At 50.3% G+C, this 18,903-nt stretch overlaps 3 protein-coding genes and 1 pseudogene across 4 annotated transcripts; 3 read left to right on the top strand and 1 right to left on the bottom strand.

Annotated features, from left to right (window-relative positions):
- The first annotated feature begins 269 nt into the window (after nt 1-269).
- On the top strand, nt 270-2,067 carry LOC112887312 (annotated as a pseudogene).
- Nucleotides 2,068-7,117: 5,050 nt separating this feature from the next.
- LOC112886651 (cyclin-B1-5-like) lies at nt 7,118-10,307 on the top strand. Of its 2 annotated transcripts, none has more exons than XM_025952612.1 (9): nt 7,118-7,549; nt 8,187-8,283; nt 8,363-8,450; nt 8,527-8,757; nt 8,840-8,959; nt 9,056-9,304; nt 9,381-9,542; nt 9,637-9,819; nt 9,945-10,084. In XM_025952612.1, exons 1-8 carry the CDS (start codon nt 7,498-7,500, stop codon nt 9,817-9,819), a joined length of 1,182 nt encoding a protein of 393 aa, XP_025808397.1. In that variant the 5' UTR covers nt 7,118-7,497; the 3' UTR covers nt 9,945-10,084. The 2 variants fall into 2 exon arrangements, with proteins under 2 accessions (XP_025808397.1, XP_025808396.1); XM_025952611.1 differs by having other exon boundaries at nt 7,121-7,549; nt 9,637-9,815; nt 9,945-10,307.
- A 961-nt stretch (nt 10,308-11,268) lies between these two features.
- LOC112886435 (UDP-glycosyltransferase 87A2-like) lies at nt 11,269-13,083 on the bottom strand. The gene is made up of 2 exons (XM_025952337.1): nt 12,533-13,083; nt 11,269-12,442 (listed from the first exon to the last, which is right to left on the bottom strand). Exons 1-2 carry the CDS (start codon nt 13,020-13,022, stop codon nt 11,556-11,558), a joined length of 1,377 nt encoding a protein of 458 aa, XP_025808122.1. The 5' UTR covers nt 13,023-13,083; the 3' UTR covers nt 11,269-11,555.
- Nucleotides 13,084-16,087: 3,004 nt separating this feature from the next.
- On the top strand, nt 16,088-18,266 carry LOC112886310 (WAT1-related protein At5g07050-like). Its single transcript, XM_025952175.1, has 5 exons — nt 16,088-16,411; nt 16,517-16,579; nt 16,673-16,789; nt 16,898-17,324; nt 17,434-18,266. Exons 1-5 carry the CDS (start codon nt 16,218-16,220, stop codon nt 17,815-17,817), a joined length of 1,185 nt encoding a protein of 394 aa, XP_025807960.1. The 5' UTR covers nt 16,088-16,217; the 3' UTR covers nt 17,818-18,266.
- Nucleotides 18,267-18,903: the final 637 nt, after the last annotated feature.

Below are 18,903 nucleotides of genomic sequence, written 5' to 3'. Positions count from 1 at the left end.
CATCAAAAAGTGTAGGTACGCACACGCTGAATGTACAGCACGTCGATCGATCAGACAGGCCATCAGCTTCCGAAAGGGGAGAACGGGAAGGGCGTATCTTCCGTTCTTCACAAATCACAACCCGGCTGCCAAGTCTCCTTCTAGAACGGCCGTCTCCTTTGCTAATTAACCCAACGGATCAAGACAGCCCAACCCAGGTTACGCGCGCCTCCCCTGTTCCGTCTACAAAAGCAACGGCGGCACACCGTCCTCGTCCGCCCAGAGATCGCTCTCAAAGCTTTTTGCAGGAGCGAGCACGCGCGCGCGCTCGACCATCACACGCGCCTCGCCGCTCCCGGTGCCGGCCGCGCGCGGTGGATCGGCGAAAGGAGGAAGGGAGAGGATATCGGGGGCGGCCGATGGAGGCGCTCGCGCTCGCGGGCGGCGCCAGGCGGCGGCTGTCCGCGCGGGAGGAGGAGCTGCTGGGCCTCCTGGCCGCCTTTCCCGACGGCGCCGGCGAGTGCGGCTCCGATCGTGAGCTCTCCTTCTCCGACCTCGTCGAGGCCGGCGCCAGGCCCGCCATGGACGCGGACCGCGCACCGGCACCGCGGCAGGACTGCGGGGGCGCGGCCCCGGCCGCGGCGGTGCTGTCGTCGCCCGGGCGGCACGAGCCGGCGGCCGCGGCGGCGTCCAAGCAGCAGCGGCAGCAGGCGGCGAGGCAGAGGGCGCGGCGGGGCAGCAGGGGCAGCTGCGGGGGAGCGGGGACGGCGTGCTGCTCAACTTCTACGTGCCGGGGCTGCTCACCCGGAGCATGACCGCGCCACGGCCCGGCCGCGGGCCTCCGTCTCCAGGCGCAGGGCAGGGCGCGCCGCCGAAAGCTACCGCCGCGGGAAAGGCCAGCAGGTCAGTCACTGTCAAACCGACGACCACGCGGTTACGGTTAATTTTGCTCGCCATGAAAGCCTTCAACTTCCATGGTAAATCAGCTAGTCACAGTTGCATTTCGTGACTCCCTGGATTATCAGAACTAATCGTGCACCCGTACAGACTATGTTAATCATATCAACATCTCTGTTCATTATAAAAAAATCATATCAACATCTGCAGTAAAGAGGCTGTTAGTTAGTTAGTACTAGTAGTTGACTGGCTGCAGACTTAGAAGACGAGGTGTGAAGGAAGATGGGCACATGTTGACACTGTTTGGGACTGTTCGAAACACATTGATTTTCTTATTCAGGATCTGCACGTAGAGCAGTCTAACACTCATACCAATCAGGAGGGCCCAATTCTGAATTAGACTATTGCAACTGCGTGGTACCAATATCATTATGTTATGATTACTGATTTACTATAAGATGAGTACACATCAACTTTAATTTCTTTGGTCGTCGGCGCTTGGTCAGTGTCTGAAACACACTCCTTTTCAACTACACGGGGGCTGAAAGGTGTAATCGGTTCATGCATTTTTTCCAAGGACCGGTGCCTTTTGGACCAAATGATTCTTCCATCCTTTTGACCTACCTTAGCTTTTGAGAGTCAAAAATGGAACAGATCGTGACGATGAAAAGCATAGAAGCGAACAGGGATCATAGTCTGACCGGAGTACACAGAACTAGAATGTCAGCCTTTTCCGTCAGAAGCTTCTTCTCTGAAACACACAGGGGTTTTCACAAAAAAAAATGGTTGTTCGCTAAACGGTGCTCAAACTTCCAGATCGCCGCCGCTCTACTGCTTTCTTTGAGATGCCTTCGGTGCATGGTTTACTCCAAAGCTAACGAACGTGGCATCAAATCTTTCAGGGCGCGAGGGCCTCTGGGCATCGGGTGCTGGCCGGCGCTGTGGGGCCGCGACCGTCGCCGGCCGTCGTCGGCCAACGCCTGCGGCTGAAGCTGGGAGACGATCATCAGACGAGACGCATGTCAGACTACCAGCAGTCCAGCACCACCAACTGGAGCTTCATGGAATTTCTTTTTTTCTCTCAGCTAATCTCGCAGCTAACCTGAGACTCTGCTCCTTGCACCTGTAAACAATCTCGACCTCCCTTTTTCTGGCGTGACACCGGCGATCTTCATCTGCGACTCTGACGCCTGAACTGAAGCCTCGCTTTCGTAGATCTTGATCGTGCAATCGTTGATGCCAGGCGATCGAACTGGTGAGTCTGATCTCTGACGCGACAAGCGAGGGCGCGGTCGCTGTAGCGTGCCGTACGGGGCGCGGCGCCGGCTCGCGGCCGCGTCCCGGGCCCTCCCCTGCCCGGAGATGTCGCCGGTTTCCTCGGGGAGGCGCGTCCGTTTCTGAATTCTGACGAGCTCGGACCGCCAGCCTCATCAGGGGATCGGAGCTCACCGCTACCGTGTCCTTGTGGGTTTTGAGTGACGACTCGCAAGTGTCGCGTCCAGCCCAATGCTGGAAAAGACGCCGTTGACAAATTTGGCGAGGGCCTCTGGAGCAAGCACGAGCACAGCACTAGCGCCGGTTCTGATACGCACAAGCTAAGCTAGGGGGCTGCTCGGGGTCGCACGGGCAGCAGTATCGCAGAAGGCCCAACTGCGGCGCACTTGCACCTCGTCCCCCACCGCCACCGCCTCCTTCGTCGGATCCACCCTCTAGCAACCGTCTGTGCGCTAATCCGATGACTTCTCACGCTCTCCCGTTCGATGCCAGGCCCATTAGTTGTCTTCTGACCATCGGCGGTCGGCCGCGGAGCCGGCTCGCCTCACCACCTCCTCAACCCGCCACTAGGGATGGCAATAGGTACAAACCCATTAAGTTTTGCCACCTTAAACCCAAACCTATAGAAAATATTTAAATTTATTAAGAAATTTGTACCTATGACGGGTTTAGAATTTTGCACAAATCCATACCCATCGGGTTAACGGGTACCTACGGATCACCCATGATATACACTTTACTATACTAGTTTAATCAACAAATTTAATATAATAAGCATCAAATTTTAGTTCATTATTCACTAAAAATTATTAGAAAAAATAAAAATATAAATAACAAGTTCTACGTTCAAATGATCATAACATCATACAAAGTCACAAATCCACCATATGCATATGCATATACAAATACTACAACTGTAAAGTAACAATACCCCTACCCACCACCAAAATATCGAGGGTTTACTAAAATAAAAAGTGAAGTAAAAGGGATGTTAAGTTATTATAAATTCACATAATATAATGACAATTGCACTAGGTTGGATCGAGTTATAAAATCCACGGGTTTACGGATTCGGATAATATAGGAACAAACCCGTACTCATAAACTAAACCTAACAGGTGGGATTTTGTGCTCATTAATAAATCCACGGGTGTAAAAATTGACCCAAACCCATATCCTAATGGAATAAAAATCCAATATATTTCAAATTTTGGGTACCTATTGCCGTCTCTACCCGGCAGTAGCCACCGCCCGCCGGACCTCGCTGCCCCCCTTCCTCTCTCCCCGACCTCCTTCTACGTCCGGCGGTGACCGGTTCCCCAACCCGATAGTTCTACTCTCCAAAGTCGTGGATATCGCGAGGGAAGAACAGTTATCCGGGACCCACCTGTAGCGACCAACGGTGTGGCTTCTGCAACGAGGTGCGAGACTCCTAATATTTCCGCACAAATCAAGTTGTAGAGATACCAGTTCTGACACACATATTCTAGGCCACTGTTTTTTGCAAGGCCTTGAGTGCAAGCTCTCTGTCTGAGCCCAGTTATAAGGGAGCGCCGGAGCCAACTCACTAGGCAAAGATACGAGTTGTTTTTAAAAAAAGTTAAAAAAATTAAATTCGAAAAAGAGGTGCCGATTTGAAAAATTTCGAAAAATGGGTCCGGACACCTCCCGCCCATCCAACGGGCGGGAGGTGCCAAATATTTGTCTAGACCCCTCTCGAGAGCCTCTTCGCGAATAAGAAACTTTTTTATTCGCGAAGAGGCCCTGACGCGGCCGCGGGGGCATCCCGCCCGCCCAACGGGCGGGAGGTTCCCCTGTACAGTGCGGAGGGGCATCCCGCCCGCCCAACGGGCGGGAGGTTCCCCTACCCCTATATAAGCCCCCACCTGCCCTCAAATTCCTATTTTATTCAGCAAAAATCAGGAAAAAAAGAAAGGGAGGAGAGGAAGAGAGAGAAAGCGGCGAAGCCCTGTTCATACGTCAATTTGGAGGTATATTCTCGTTCTAGTCGTATAATTACTTGAAAATAACTATAATATAGGAAATATTTCTTAGGTTAGTTATATTTTGAATAGTTTTTAGTATTTTCAATTGTTTTTAGAAATATTTCTTAGGGTAGTTATATTTTGAATAGTTTTTAGTATTTTTAATAGTTTTTAGAAATATTTCTTAGGTGTCGCGCTGCCTGAAGACATATCTGTTGTGGTTGTTCGGTTGGGCTCTTTTCTGCAACTCTAGCGGCAACTATGTGGACAAGGTTCTCATCCAGTACGCGCGCGCGATTGCGGATGCGGAGCCGGGCCAGGTACCTGCGTGGAGCTGGGGATCGGTCATGTACCGAGGCCTTTGCCAGGCCTGTTTCAAGATGAAGAGGACCGCCGTCGTCACAGGCTGTCCACTGCTGCTGCAGCTATGGTCGTACGAGCGATTCGCCATAGCACGCCCTCTAATCAGCGAGGAGCCTTATCCGCCCGAGATTTTTGGGCTGTGGCACGAGGACAGCCCCACGATGGGTTCGCTTTGGACCGATGGACGGGTAAGCTCTTTAATTTACTGTTGTACATTTCTGTATATGCAAAGTACCGACGCAGTTGTGTAATTTTGCAGATAAGCTGAGCACATCCACAGTCCCAAGATGACCCGTTCACGCCGGCGCCTCCTCCGCCTCGTCCTCACCGTGCTCCAGATGCACTCACGTACTCGGAGGGGCACATACGACGACAGCCTAGGACTAGGCGAGAGGACCAAGAAAGCGAGAGGACCGGGACAGGCGGAGTAGATACTTCTGATTCGGCGGACTCTGTATATTTAAACTGTTTTTGTATCATACTATTTTATTTTTAATGGCTTGATGTATCGTACTATCGTAATATTTGGATTCTACGTTGCAAAATATTATCGTTTAACCATCTTCATACGAGTCTTAGATACCGTAATCTTCTTCGTAAAATTGAACTAAGAGTATGGCGAATAAATCTTGTATTTGAAAAAAGTATGAATTTTAAATAGTTTGTAAAATATAAATTCGAACAAAAAATAAGAAAATAAGAAAGAAGGGAACCTCCCGCCTGTTGGGCAGGCGGGATGAGTTAGGGGTCTTTTCGTGAATAAAAAATGTTTCTTATTCGCGAAGAGTCCCTCGGGAGGGGTCTGGGAAAAGATTTCGCACCTCCCGCCCGTTGGATGGGTGGGAGGTCTCCGGCCTCACGCTTCCTGCCCGTTGATCGGGCGGGAGATACCTATTTTTTAAAAATTTCCAAAACAACACCCCTTTTTCGAATTTAATTTTTTAAACCCTTTTTCAAAAAAAATCGCAAAGATACCAGGAGATTTTGGCCCTCGGCCCGCCAGCTCTCACTCGCGCACGCCACAACGCACATGGGTTGGGCCGTGCTCGGTTGCTGTGCGCGCCATGACGCGGCACGTCTTGTTTTCCGTCCGTTTGGACATGTGTTCATTCCTCATCTCTTGGCACATGCGAATTGCGTAGAAATTCATGATTGATGACAAAGATAAAAGTGTATTTTATTAGGGGTTAAGTCTCAGGTGGCACAGGTGCACAACACAAGAACAGCATGATGTAATATGAACCATGTTTGGGTCTAACTGCAAACTTACCGAATCGGCAAGGCAGAGCACAGCAAAATTACCGTGACAACGAACTAAACACGATATTATATGGCACGAGACATGGAAGAGTCAACATGGCACAATGCCACAATACATGACGACCTCTGCAACTCATGTCGCATGTAGTACTATTTTTTTCACAAATAACGCTATAAGGCACGACCAGTTGAGAGACACGCTCTTAGCAAAAAAAAAAAAAGAAACAAAGGGAAGAAACAATATAGCAGAAACCAAGTTTAAAATCATAAGGGAAGATAAAGATAGAATGAAAAAAGTTCAACCAAAATCAGCATTACCTAATCGTCGTCGCGTACCACAAAGAGCCGTTTTTCTACGAATTTACTTGCCTCTTTCCTCTTTTTCTTTTTGAAAAATCCACTGCGCTGGCAATTGGCATACCGGTGCTGTAATTTTCCATTTTTCACCGCGCCGCACAAGCTCCACGTTCCTCTCTCTGTCGAGTCCTTCTAATTCGCGAACGCTCGCCACGAGGCTTGCGAGCGATCGATCTCCACTAACATAGAACTTTTCTTTTTTGAAAGTTTTATTTTCCACAATTTTCTATTTTTAGAAAGTTAATAAATTTGTGTATATAAATTTTATGTATAACTTTTATATCAATTTTTTTAGAATATCTTTTTTGAAACCGTTGTCAGAGAAGTTTTGAACAAACTTTTAGGTATAATTTATCTTCATATTTTTTTTTCCAAAATAACATTTTAGTGATAACCTTTCATCACAAGTTCACATGAGACTAGTGCCAATAAAGTTTACGAGTAAAATTATAATAAAAACTTCTCCGCATAATTTTTCTAACCCAACTTTTATAAATAACTTAAATACAAGTAATCAACGTCATCGTAAATCTATACAAACAACTTATTTTGCACAGGTTTACGCATAACTCTTTCTAGAAAAGCTTTTCAAACACATAAATTTATTAGCTATATAGCTAATGATTGTAGCTACCCACATATTAAATAAGGAAGATACAAGAAAATAGAAGAAAACATTCCGTGTACTAATAATTTACCAATGCTAATAATTATAGCTACGCACGTGCTGAGAAGTACAAACAAAATAGAAACTAAGAGAAAGGAAAGGAAAATAAACGTTATCTACTTGCGTGGAAGGATATCTTCGGAGTGGTGCGTGTCAGCCTATGTGGCGCGCGCCAGTTGTCTCTCTCCGGCGAGCGATCAATGGATTTGCGCTCTCTGTCTCTCTCTGCAATCGCAAACAGGGTAAGAAATTAATTATCTAGCCGCATCGCGATTGAAACAGGTCACAAACCCAAGCCGAAGACAGCCGCATGGGCGAATCCTTCCCAAACGTAGCCGGCATCGGGTGACCCAAAACTTCCCTTGAACGAAACCCTCAGCGGCTAGATTCCCCCGAAACCCTCCCGCAGCGTCGATCCCAGCCGTCCGAACCGGCCTGCCCGGACCGCTGCGGCCTCCCTTGCCGCCCACCGCCTCCCGACCGTTGGAGCCGCCCCGATCCGAATAAAGCTGCAGCCCCACCGCCGTTCTCCTCGTCGCCCCCCAAAACACCCAAAGGCAGCCAAGCCCCCCTCCATCTCCCTCTCTCTATCCTTCCGATCCAAGGGCCGAGAAACCATTAGCGGAGCTTCTCTTTGCCGCGCGTCGCTCAGGAGTGTCGCCGGGGCGCAGCTGCAGAAGTTCCGGTCGCCGGCGTTCTCGGGGAGGCGCGGCGATGGCGACGAGGAACCACCACGCGGCTGCCGCTCAGCAGCCGGCGAACAGAGGTGGGCGACCGGAATCTTGGGCTTTTCACCGTTTCTTGGATCGTTTTGTTGGTTGTTCTTCCTGGTTGTTTCGTCTTTCATTTGGTGGGGTTCACGCGTGCATTCTTGGAGCGAGATTTTGGGTCTGGTGCGATCGAATTGCTTGGGTTCGAGCTCATATCGATCTGTTCAACACAAGGTTCTTGGGGGAAAGATTGGGTTTAAGGTAGCTTGCAGAGCTTAGTTCGAGTTCTTGATCTGTTACCCGTCTGCTTCCTTTGGATCCACCACGGCTCCACCAAGAACGTATTCTTCTCCTTCAGGGGAAAGTCAGTTTCGATTCATTCATCAATCGGTTTCAATTCATTCATCAAGATTTGATTGCGATGTACTCCAGCTTGTTCGATACGAATTATTTCTTTTTTCTACTCCCGTTATTCATTAATGCATCAACGCTTCATTCTGATGCAGTCCAGCCTGTTTGATTTGATTTCTTGATCTGCCTGCTCCTGATTTGCATGACGAATGAAATTACAGTTTGAAAAGATAGATTTGTTGTTCTTTCTTTATGCTTCGGGGAAGCTTTGCTTCGAGTTCACACGAATTTCATCCCGTGCCAATGATAATCGAGTTCTCACTCCGCTTCCGCAATGATCAGGTGCCGCAGTCCAGGCGGGGAAGCAGAAGATCGCCGCCGCCGGCCGCCGCCGGGCCCTCGGTGACATCGGCAATGTCGTGACCGATGTCCTCGACGGGTAAGAAACCAGAAATCGGCACGGCCTTCTGCGCTCGTTTTCTTTCTTTCATACTGTCCCCTGAAACTTCTTGTTACAGAAAGATCCAGCTGCCGGAGGGGATCAATCGCCCCATCACGAGGAGCTTCGGCGCCCAGCTCTTAAAGAACGCGGCTCTGGCGAACAAGGTACTGGCATTGTATTTGATTCTGCAGATTCTTGCCTCTGAAGCATTTGATTTGATTCAGGTTAGTGGTTTTGCAGAATGTCATGCCTCCGGCCAAGCCTGTAGCGGCCCGTGCGGTCCCGAAGCCGGTCAGGAAGGCTCCTGCAAAGCCCGTCCCGCGCCCTGAGCAGCCCCCCAAGATCGCCACCAGCTCCGACGAGAACAGGAAGCCGTCACAGGCTGCCGCCGGCAGCAGCAACTCTGCGCAAAAGAATTCCAGGAAGAAGGTCGTGTGCACGCTTACAACCGTCCTCACCGCCCGTTCTAAGGTGAGTGAGTGATACATCTAACACTTGTGCTGCTCCGTCATTTCTGATCGGTTAACCTTGCTGTTCTTCTGGTCAATGTCAGACCGCGTGTGGCATTAAGCAGAAAGAGCTCATTGAAGATATTGACAAGCTGGATGGCAACAACCAGCTTGCTATGGTGGACTATGTGGAGGACATCTACAAGTTCTACAAGGCCTCCGAGGTACCTACTACTTCATCTTTAACAAGTTTGCTCGACTGAGCCTTTTTTCTGAATCATTGAACGTGTGATCACCATGCGCCATGTTTGTTATTGCAGCACGAGAGCCGCCCCAGTGACTACATGGGCAGTCAACCCGAGGTCAACCCCAAAATGCGCGCCATCCTCGCGGACTGGATGGTTGAGGTTCACCGCAGATTTGAGCTGATGCCAGAAACGTTGTACCTCACCATATACATCGTGGACCGTTACCTGTCGCTGCAGCCCGTGCTGAGGAGGGAGCTCCAGCTAGTCGGCATCGCAGCGATGCTGATCGCCTCCAAATATGAAGAGATTTGGGCACCAGAGGTGAGGCCAAAGCTCTGTTAGTGTCTACTCTTTATTCTATTTCTGGATGCTTGGAAGCTGAACTCTTGTGTTGCAGGTGAATGATTTCATCAGCTTATCAGATGATGCATTCAGTCGGCAACAGATTCTCATCATGGAGAAGGCTATTCTGAACAACATGGAGTGGAACCTCACTCTTCCCACACTATACCACTTCCTGGTGCGGTTCGCGAAAGCTGCAGGACGCGGTGATAAGCAGGTAAGGATTGAACTTCTCGTCTGTTCGTGTGAATGTTTTTCTAAGATCAGGTGTATTTGTTGCTGAAACTTCTCGTCTGTTCGTATGAATGCAGCTCGGGCATATGATCCTCTTCTTCGGAGAGCTCGCACTGATGGATTACCGCATGGTGACAATCCGTCCTTCAGTGGTTGCCGCTTCTGCGGTGTACGCTGCTCGTTGCACACTGAGGAAGAGTCCTCTCTGGACAGGCACCCTGAAGCACCACACTGGCCTCCATGAGCAACAGCTTATGTAAGTGTGTCTCCGGTACTAGAAACTCTGAAGTTCTGAGCTTGATTGTTTGTTGTCTATGGAGAGTTTGATTGGTATATGGGATGCGTGAGATACTGAGCTAATATTCTTCTTTGGGGTGATCTTCAGGGAAGGTGCAAAGATCCTGGTCAGCTCCCATGCAGCTGCTCCTGAAGGGAAGCTGAAGACCGTCTACCAGAAGTACTCATCGGAGCAGTTTGAGTGTGTAGCTCTGCACCCACCTGCAGCTGATCCGGGTTTTGTCTAGGGCCTTTACTATCTTCGTTCTATGAGTAGACAATGGAAGGCTGTTCTGACATCTAGAATTCGTTTGAGTTGGCTTTGAATCAAGAAAGTTTGAGAATGTTATTCTTTAACTCGTTTCTTGTACTCTATTCTCAGGAGTATTATACGGTGTTGGTCATTATTGCTACTACTTTGATGTACACGGTTATTCATAATTGCATGAATTAAATTGATAGTATTCTCTTACATGTTCATCCCATTTTCTGCCATTTCGCCTGCAACAGTAAGATAAGTCGAAAATTTAACAGAATGCTTTCCTGCAACAGAAGGATGTGAATTTTTCGCACTCTTGTTTTGAACTTCTCAGTGTTACCTGAAAATGTTCAGTTTTCAGTATCATGCTTTCCGGCAACAGCAATATAATTTTCACCCTCTTGTAGTTTTCATTGTTGACCAAAAATGTTCAGCGGAATGGTTCTGTTTCAGTGCCTTTCCTGAAACAGCAAGACGTGAATGTGAGAGTACTCATAATTTTCAGCGTTGCCCAAAATGGTTCTGAATTTTCTGTGTCATGCTCTCCTGCAATAGGTGTAGCCTGAAAATGTTCAGCAGAATGGCTGAGTGGTATTATGCTTTCCTGCAACAGGAATTTTGGAACTCTTGTCTTTTCATTGTTATCCAAAAATGTTCAGAAGAATAGTTCTGAATTTTCAGTGCCTTTCCTGAAACAGCAAGACGTGAATGTGAATGTTAGTGCCTTTCCTGAATTTTCAGTACCCAAAATTGTTCTGAATTTTCAGTACCCAAAATTGTTCTGAATTTTCAGTGTCATGCTCTCCTGCAATGGTTCTGAATTGTCAGTGTCAAGCATCACACTCTTGTATTATACTTACCAGTGTTGCAGAATGGTTCTCAAGTTTCAATGTGATGCTTTTCTGCAGCAGGAAGATATGAATTTTCGCACTCTTATGTTGTCTGTGTTGCTCCTCTAAAATATCACACTTTCTGTTATTGATGGAAAGCACAAAAGCATTATGAAGTTTATATGTCCTGAAATTGCACATTTTTGTTATTGACTGAAAGTTTCACACTTCTTTAAAAGAGTTGCTATCAACTGGATGAAGCAGCGTGTTTATTCCTGCCGCACTGAATATTCTGCTAATATTCAGAGATCGCACTGACACTCACTACAATATTCACATTTTTGTTATTCTGCTAACATTCAGAGATCTTGTGCTCAGCTCTAATACCTTAATTGAACAAGGGCAGCGTGAATTTTAAAAACGCTACGTCGAGTTTCAGATCTGCTGAACCCTGATGCTTTTACAAATAGCTGCTATCAACTGGATGAAGCAGCGTGTTTATTCTTGCCTAACTGAACATCCTGCGCACTCAGAGATCTCACTGACTCACTTAAAAATCGATCACATCACTTGAATTGAACCAATAAATTGAGTCTTTCTACTGCAGAAGCGTGACTGGTATCTGGAGGTCTCAATGTGAAATGAAATGGATGAAAGATGTGACATCTTTCCAAGAGGATCCACCCTCTTCAGACGCAGCACGAGCCGCGTGCTTAAGCACCGCAGCTCTCCTCCTCATGTCCGTGCCATCCGCCGAGTCAGGGCGCATCAGCCTCTCCACCGCCGCCGCGATCTCCTCTCTCCCGATGACGCCGTCGCCCCGTGCCATCTCCTTGAGGCCGAGCCCCGTCTTCCACACCTCGGCGACCAGCCGGCTGTTGGTCGGCTGGTCGAACGCGATAGGCAGGGTGAGCATGGGCACGCCGGCGTACACCGCCTCGAGCGTCGAGTTCATACCGCAGTGGGTGAAGAACCCCCCGACCGAAGGATGGCACAGCACCCTCAGCTGGTCGGTCCAGGGGACGACGAGGCCGGCGGAGTCGCCCCCGCCGGTCAAGCCTCGCACGCGGGAGCGCGCGTCGGCGTCGCGGAGCACCCACAGGAACCTGACCTTGCTCTCGGCCAGGCCACCGGCGATCTCGTCGGACTGGGCGGCTGACACCGAGAGGAAGCTGCCGAGCGAGACGTACAGCACTGAGCCCGCGGGCTGCGCGTCCAGCCACGCCATGTAGCCGTCACCGTCCGGATTGGCCTTGCGCTCTTGCAGTGCCATGAAGGGGATGAAAGGGCCAGCCGCATACACCGGGCAAGGAAGCTCTTGCCTTAGGGCGCCAATGGCGTCGCTCTCGAGCTCTTGGAACGAGGTTAAAATGATGCATTGTGCTTTCCTTACAGAGGAGTAGGCTTCGAGGATTTTGTCTAGCATCGCCGCGTTCGTGTGTGTGGGCGCAAGATCAGTGAACCTGATTGATTTTGTGCCAGGGATGTAGTCTTCTATCAAGCAAGGATCCGTGCCGTCTGCACAAGAGCACAAGATCAATCAATGTGCAGAAAAGTTAACGAGCCGAGAAGAACAGTGCAAGTACGAGTTGCAGAGCTACTTCGTACCCGGAAACGCTCCGCCGCCGTCCGCCGCGGGTGGCAACCGGTGCAAGCTGTACTGCACGGCGAACATGGTGGCGCTTAGCGGGCACATAACGCAGACCGGCACGCCCCTCCGCGCGCCGACGGCCACGGTCCACGGCACGAACACGTCGGCCACGATGGCCTGCGGGGCGGCGAGCCGGTCGAGCAGGCGCTCGAACGGCGCCGCCATCCTGGCGTACACGGCCTCCAGGAAGCCGAGCATGTCGCTGGCGCGGCCGTACTCCGAGGGGATCACGTTGGGGATGGCCTCGAAGCGGACGCGGGGCCCCAGGTCCGGCAGCGCCGCCGGGGCGCCGAGCAGGCCGAGCCACTCCTCGGTGACGACGACGGTGATGGCGACGCCGTCGCGGGCCGCGAGGAGGCGGCACAGGTTCAGCATGGCGTTGACGTGGCCGCGGCCCGGGTACGGCACGGCCACGAGGTGGCACGGCGGCGCGGCCATGGAGCCCATCGCTCCTCGCCTCCTTGTTGCCGTGGCTAGCTAGCTATCCATGGCGCCGGAGGCCGGAGGCACGTTGGCGGCCCAGGGAATCGTGACGAGGTCCGCATTAGGGATGCAGATTATAGAGGGGGCTGGTGGTGGCGTCGCTGCCTCGATAACCTCCGCCGACGCCGGACCGCACGGCATTTCTGACACCTTCCATTTCTTTTCTGAGGATTTGGAAAATCGAGCCCTCCGGAAAAGAAAAGTACAGAACATTTGGGGGTTTGGGTTTGTCTTCTCTTCTGTTCAACCCAAGATTTGAATCAGACCAATAATCACACGCACGATTCAGGAACATGCAGGGAAGAGATGGGCCGTTTCTAGGTAAGCTCAAGCTTGGCTCGTTAGGGGCTCGATGACCGAAAACAGATAGGGCCCAAAAGAAGTTGGGAGGGCTATTTCCTAGTGGGCTGAGCCTATCGATGATTTCTGGCCCGAAAAGAACCGGTGTTGCGACGGCAACCGTCGGCGGCTCGGCGCCCGGCCGGGCTTTGCAGTAGCATGATCATCTCCATGGTCGTGGCGGGCGGCGACGGTGACCGCGAGGGCTAGGCGGCCAGCGGAGCGGGGACAGCAAGTTGTAGAGTTTCCCCAGAACGCGCAAGATCGATTCGATTCGCCCGTTGTTCTTCTACTGTACAAGACAGCTCTGAAATTCAGATAACTCAGAGGTACTGACCACTGTGATTCAGCAAGAAGGTGACAACTGGATCAGAGGTACCTCCTCACTAGGTCTACTTGCTATATGATCAACATATGTGGTCCAGCCATAAAAAAGAAACACATGTGGTCCATGTACGCCAGTATTTACGTTCCATTCGCTTAACAGTGACAAAACGACCAACCTCTGGACTTCTGTAATTGCTGCTCCACTTCATCCTTACATGTTTGGAGATGACACAGCAATGGAGAATGAAGCTTGCGAACAATAAGTGGAGCAAGCAAATGAAAAGAGAAAAAAGATAGTAGTAACAATAGATGAAACAAGATATTCGAAATACTGATGGATTAATGGAAGCCTTCTGCTACTCCTGAAAGTCTTCAACTTAAAAAGAATGCATGCAAAGATCATAGCCGGAGTCACTCTTCCATTGTCGACTGTAAAAATCAAAGGAAAAAAAAAAACCTCACCTGAATTCAGTGACGGAAGGTAAGAGTATAATTAGCCTTTTGTGCAATAACAAAAAGCATCGTTGGTTGCACTGATGACGCAACTCCAGCACGATCCGTCATATACGCCCTGCACCGATGCAAAAAGAAAGCAGCAGTAACACATGGCCCCCCAAGAAAGAAAGCAGGCTGCCAACTGAACCTTCCCTGATGCGCATCATTCTCCCCCACCTAAAATCCGAATCAGAGGGCCAGTCACCGGGCACTTCCACCACTCCCGTTGTGCGCTGCATGCCTATCTATCCGCGGCGGCAGCGGCAGCAGCAAGCGGCCGGACGCAGTGCAGGCCGGCCGGCCAGCGGCGTCGTCAGCGGCGAATCACCAAGTTAGATCAGGCCTGACTTGCTGGACTCGACTTGCGTGACGCATGCGAAATGCCCTCCTGTTTCTTTAAGCTTCAATCAGCTTTTCTCCTCTTTTCTCGCAAGTGCTATTTCTTTCAGGAGGCATAGCATGACTTGACTTTGGGAGGTTTGTTGATGCTCCATGTTGGAGAAGATCAGTGGCAAAAGAAAGCTGGATGGGTTGGAAATGGCCTATTATGTTCGTGGAAGATCAAGCCAAGTGTAGTTTCACTTGGTTGGGGGCCGTGTCTCACCAACAGAAGATGCTGTGCCGTGTGCGTGACTGACGCAGAAGGGCACTGGGCAAATGCTTGGGATGCTGACGAGCCGAAAGCATTGATGTACTAGACTTCAGCTAGACGCCCCTTTGCAGTAGTCTACTTAACATATGCAGAGCTCATGCATTGTTTGCTCGCTATGCTTAGGTTCTTCTAACTGTTGTTTGTTGCGTTTACTCTGAGAGTTGTTGTAGCAGAGGGAGAACATCGCTTTTGCAGAGAATACAGCACTCTTTTTGGTTAAACATGTTATGACAGTACTAGTTCATATTAGCAGCAGATTGTGTCAGCTTGTAATGGAAGTGTGTTTCCGCCTACCAAGATCATGACTGTCGAGGTGCGATGCTAAACTGAGACGTTGCAAGTTAGTGGACGCCCCAGCCTCTCACAAGTCACAATTCTCTCTGCACGCTCTGAAAAGAGGGTGGCAGAACTGCGGTGAATAGCCGCGATGAGGTTGCTGGGTCACGCGCCATGGATAGCGCTCGAAAGCTTTTCTTATCCGTTGCTATCCACGAGACGCGGCTTTCCACAGCTGTGTTCACGATGAACTTACTGGGCTCTCTGAACATCGTTCTTTTCGAAAGGGAGACAGATGCACAGATAGAGAGACTCATGAGTCCGTTTGTTTGGTGCAAGGAAAAAGACCCTCCATTTGTTCTCACCTCAAGGCATACATGATACCTAGCATGAGCATGTTAGTGCAGTATTAGCAGCACTCCAGTCCATGAAATAGAAGAGCCCCTGAACATGGTTAATTTGTAGTAAACCCTAAGGCGCGGTAGAACATTATTTCTTTCTAAGATCATACTTATCCACACCAAATAACATTAGATAACCTATGACAGAGGACCTGCACGACTACAGAGTTGGTGTTCAGTAAAAATCAATGACCAGGTGAATAAGTTTCATCAGTTGGCTCCCAAAGCCTCCTGCTACGAGTTGGCAGATGGCGGGTTGCCGTTACGTCACATTCTGATTCCTCACGTAGAAACCCATTAGCAGCTTCGCATGCACGACAAAAAAAAAACAGAGCCGTGGCTTTCCCGAAAACTGGGCCCTGCCGGAATTCTACTCGGAGGCCACTAATCCAACAGGCTTACATTTTTGGAATATACGAATCCAGCAAGGCCCGGCGAGCCCACCTTACCCACACTGTCACTCAGGCAGGCACACCCTGCCTTGGCCTCTTCTTCCCCCCGGCCTCCAACGCCCTATAAATTCGGCGACCACCTGCGCCCCATTCCAGCTCAAACCCACCTGATCTCTGAGCTCTCGAGCACCTGCCAGCGGCAGCCATTGCCATTGCCGTCCACCTGTGAGCTGGAGCTCTGTTAGTTGAGAGTTGAGATAAGACCGTTACGATCGCCATGGCGGGGCGGGGCGGGTTCGTGGAGAAGGCGAAGCCCTACATCGCCATGATCTCTCTGCAGTTCGGCTACGCCGGCATGAACGTGCTCACCAAGGTGTCCCTCAACCAGGGCATGAGCCACTACGTGCTCGTAGTCTACCGCCACGCCTTCGCCACGCTCTCCATCGCCCCGTTCGCCCTCGTCCTCGAGAGGTACCTTTCAGTTCGGTTCAGCTGTTAGCGCTGCGTAGCTGGTCTCTGCATTTGGTCTGACGAATTAGCACTGATCGATCACGATGCAACTCTGAAAAATGGCAGGAAGGTGAGGCCCAAGATGACGTGGTCCATCTTCTGGCAGATCTTCGTCCTTGCGATGCTCGGGTTAGTCGCGCTCTGCTCTGCTCCTGGATGCATCTCGTGTAGCTGTTCGTGACACTGACACTGACACGTCGGTTTCGCCTGTTTTCGGCGCAGACCGGTGATCGACCAGAACTTCTACTACGCCGGGCTGAAGTTCACCGGCCCGACCTTCGCCTGCGCGATGAGCAACATCCTGCCGGCCATGACCTTCGTCATGGCAGTGATCTTCAGGTGCGCTTTCGAGAAGAAACAAGTGTTTGTTCGTTGCAACTAAATGGGAACATTGGAACAGCCAACTAACTGAAAACGGTTGCATGCTGTTTGGTCGTGACGGTGCAGGATGGAGAAGCTGGACATGAAGAAGGTGAGGTGCCAGGCCAAGGTCGCCGGGACGGTGGTGACGGTGGCCGGCGCGATGCTGATGACGCTCTACAAGGGCCCGCTCATGGAGCTGGCGTGGACCAGGCACGCGTCTCCCGCCCACGGCGGCGGCGCGGAGGCCCCTGCTGCCGCGGCCGCCGCGGCCATCAGCGGCAGGGACTGGTTCCTCGGCTCGCTGTTTGTCATCATCGCCACCCTCGCCTGGGCCGCGCTCTTCATCCTGCAGACGCACACCATCAAGCAGTACCCGGCGCACCTGTCGCTCACCACGCTCGTCTGCTTCATCGGCACGCTGCAGGCCATCGTGGTCACCTTCGTCATGGAGCGCCGCATCTCCGTCTGGAAAATCGGCTTCGACATGAACCTCCTCGCCGCCGCCTACGCCGTAAGCATCCATCCTGTGCTCGATCGGAAGCAGCTAGCACGTCCGTCCTCTTCACGATCTCACCTCGATCTCTGACGATGGGTTCTTGCATTGGCATGTCTGTTCCCAGGGCATCGTGACGTCGAGCATCGCGTACTACGTGCAGGGCCTGGTGATCCAGAAGACCGGGCCGGTGTTCGCGTCGGCGTTCAGCCCGCTCATGATGATCATCGTCGCCGTCATGGGGTCCTTCATCCTCTCCGAGAAGATCTACCTCGGGGGCATCCTCGGCGCCGTGCTCATCGTGGCCGGGCTCTACTCCGTCCTCTGGGGCAAGCACAAGGAGACGCAGGGGAAGGAGGCCGACGCCAAGATGGCCCTGCCGATGGCATCATCCAAGCAAGACGGAGCCGGTGGTGGGATCACCGGTGTCGGATATGACGCGGAGAGCAACACGGGGAATGGTGTGAGGTCATCCTCCGGTGGACGTGGAGCTGCTGCTAGCGCAGTTTGATGGACTCAGATTCCCAATAATTTGCCTCCGGCAGATGGCGGTGCCATCCAAGTGCTGAAGATTCTGAACTCTGAAATGTTCGTCTACGAAGCGCACACTAGGAAAGCGGCACTAGAGGTAGATAGTAGCTGTTTGGAAATTGGAATGGAGATTTTGGCAGGAATTTTGGGACGAACTCTACGGTTCGCTACAAAATCCCTGCATTCCAAACACGCCGGTTTCGCAACAGGAGCACGCGCGAACCTAAAACAAGCACCAAAAGCGTGGCATTTTTGCGTTTGAATTTATTATCTTTGTTTGAGCGACTGGACTACTGAACTGTACTAGTGTTTCTACCTATCTTAACTTGCTAGGCTGTAATAACTTGTATGGTAGTACATGACTACATGACTATGAAGTATGAAAATATTTAATAATTTGGTTCCAGGTGTTTCACTGGCCTGGTCCCACTCCCAGCTTTTGAGATGAACCTTGCGTCTGAAATGCGTGCATGCATCAGTTGGTGGAATCCTTGTTGCGACCAACTGGATACATCGCATGATATATGGCGAACTTGGGTGCTGTGCTTTTGCAAGTACACCGGCAAAAGATCCATTCATCATAGAAAGTTCCTCTCATGAGTCATGAGAACCATATCACTGGTACTAGAAATCTGTAGTTACTGTGCTGTACTCAGATGCAGATATGCCGTCACCCTGTTTTTTTTTTCCAAAAAAAAAAAACACTCCTGGTGGACATAGGTACAGACTCCACTAAGAATAATATAGTGTACCACTTTGTTGCCTTCTGGAGTTTCTGGTAACTAGACCTATCATTTTACATTACAAAGCTTAGAGCGACGACTAGGAAATCACGAGAAATTTTATCATAAATAACTGTCATTCATAACTTTGTCACGGATCTCAATTATGTATTATAATGCTAACCGTAGACAATAATAAATTTGTATTTCTGTAAACGTACATAATTCAGAAAGGAACATTTCATACAATTTTCAAATTTATGGTCAATCGATGTACGTGAAGATATCATCAGATGAAATTTGAAAAGATTGACTATGAAGAATCTAATAAGATGATGCTTATT

Source organism: Panicum hallii, chromosome 3 (assembly GCF_002211085.1).
Source record: "Panicum hallii strain FIL2 chromosome 3, PHallii_v3.1, whole genome shotgun sequence".
NCBI lineage: Eukaryota > Viridiplantae > Streptophyta > Magnoliopsida > Poales > Poaceae > Panicum > Panicum hallii.
The sequence above is the reverse complement of the archived record's forward strand: the minus strand, read 5'-3'. Positions and strand labels throughout refer to the sequence as shown.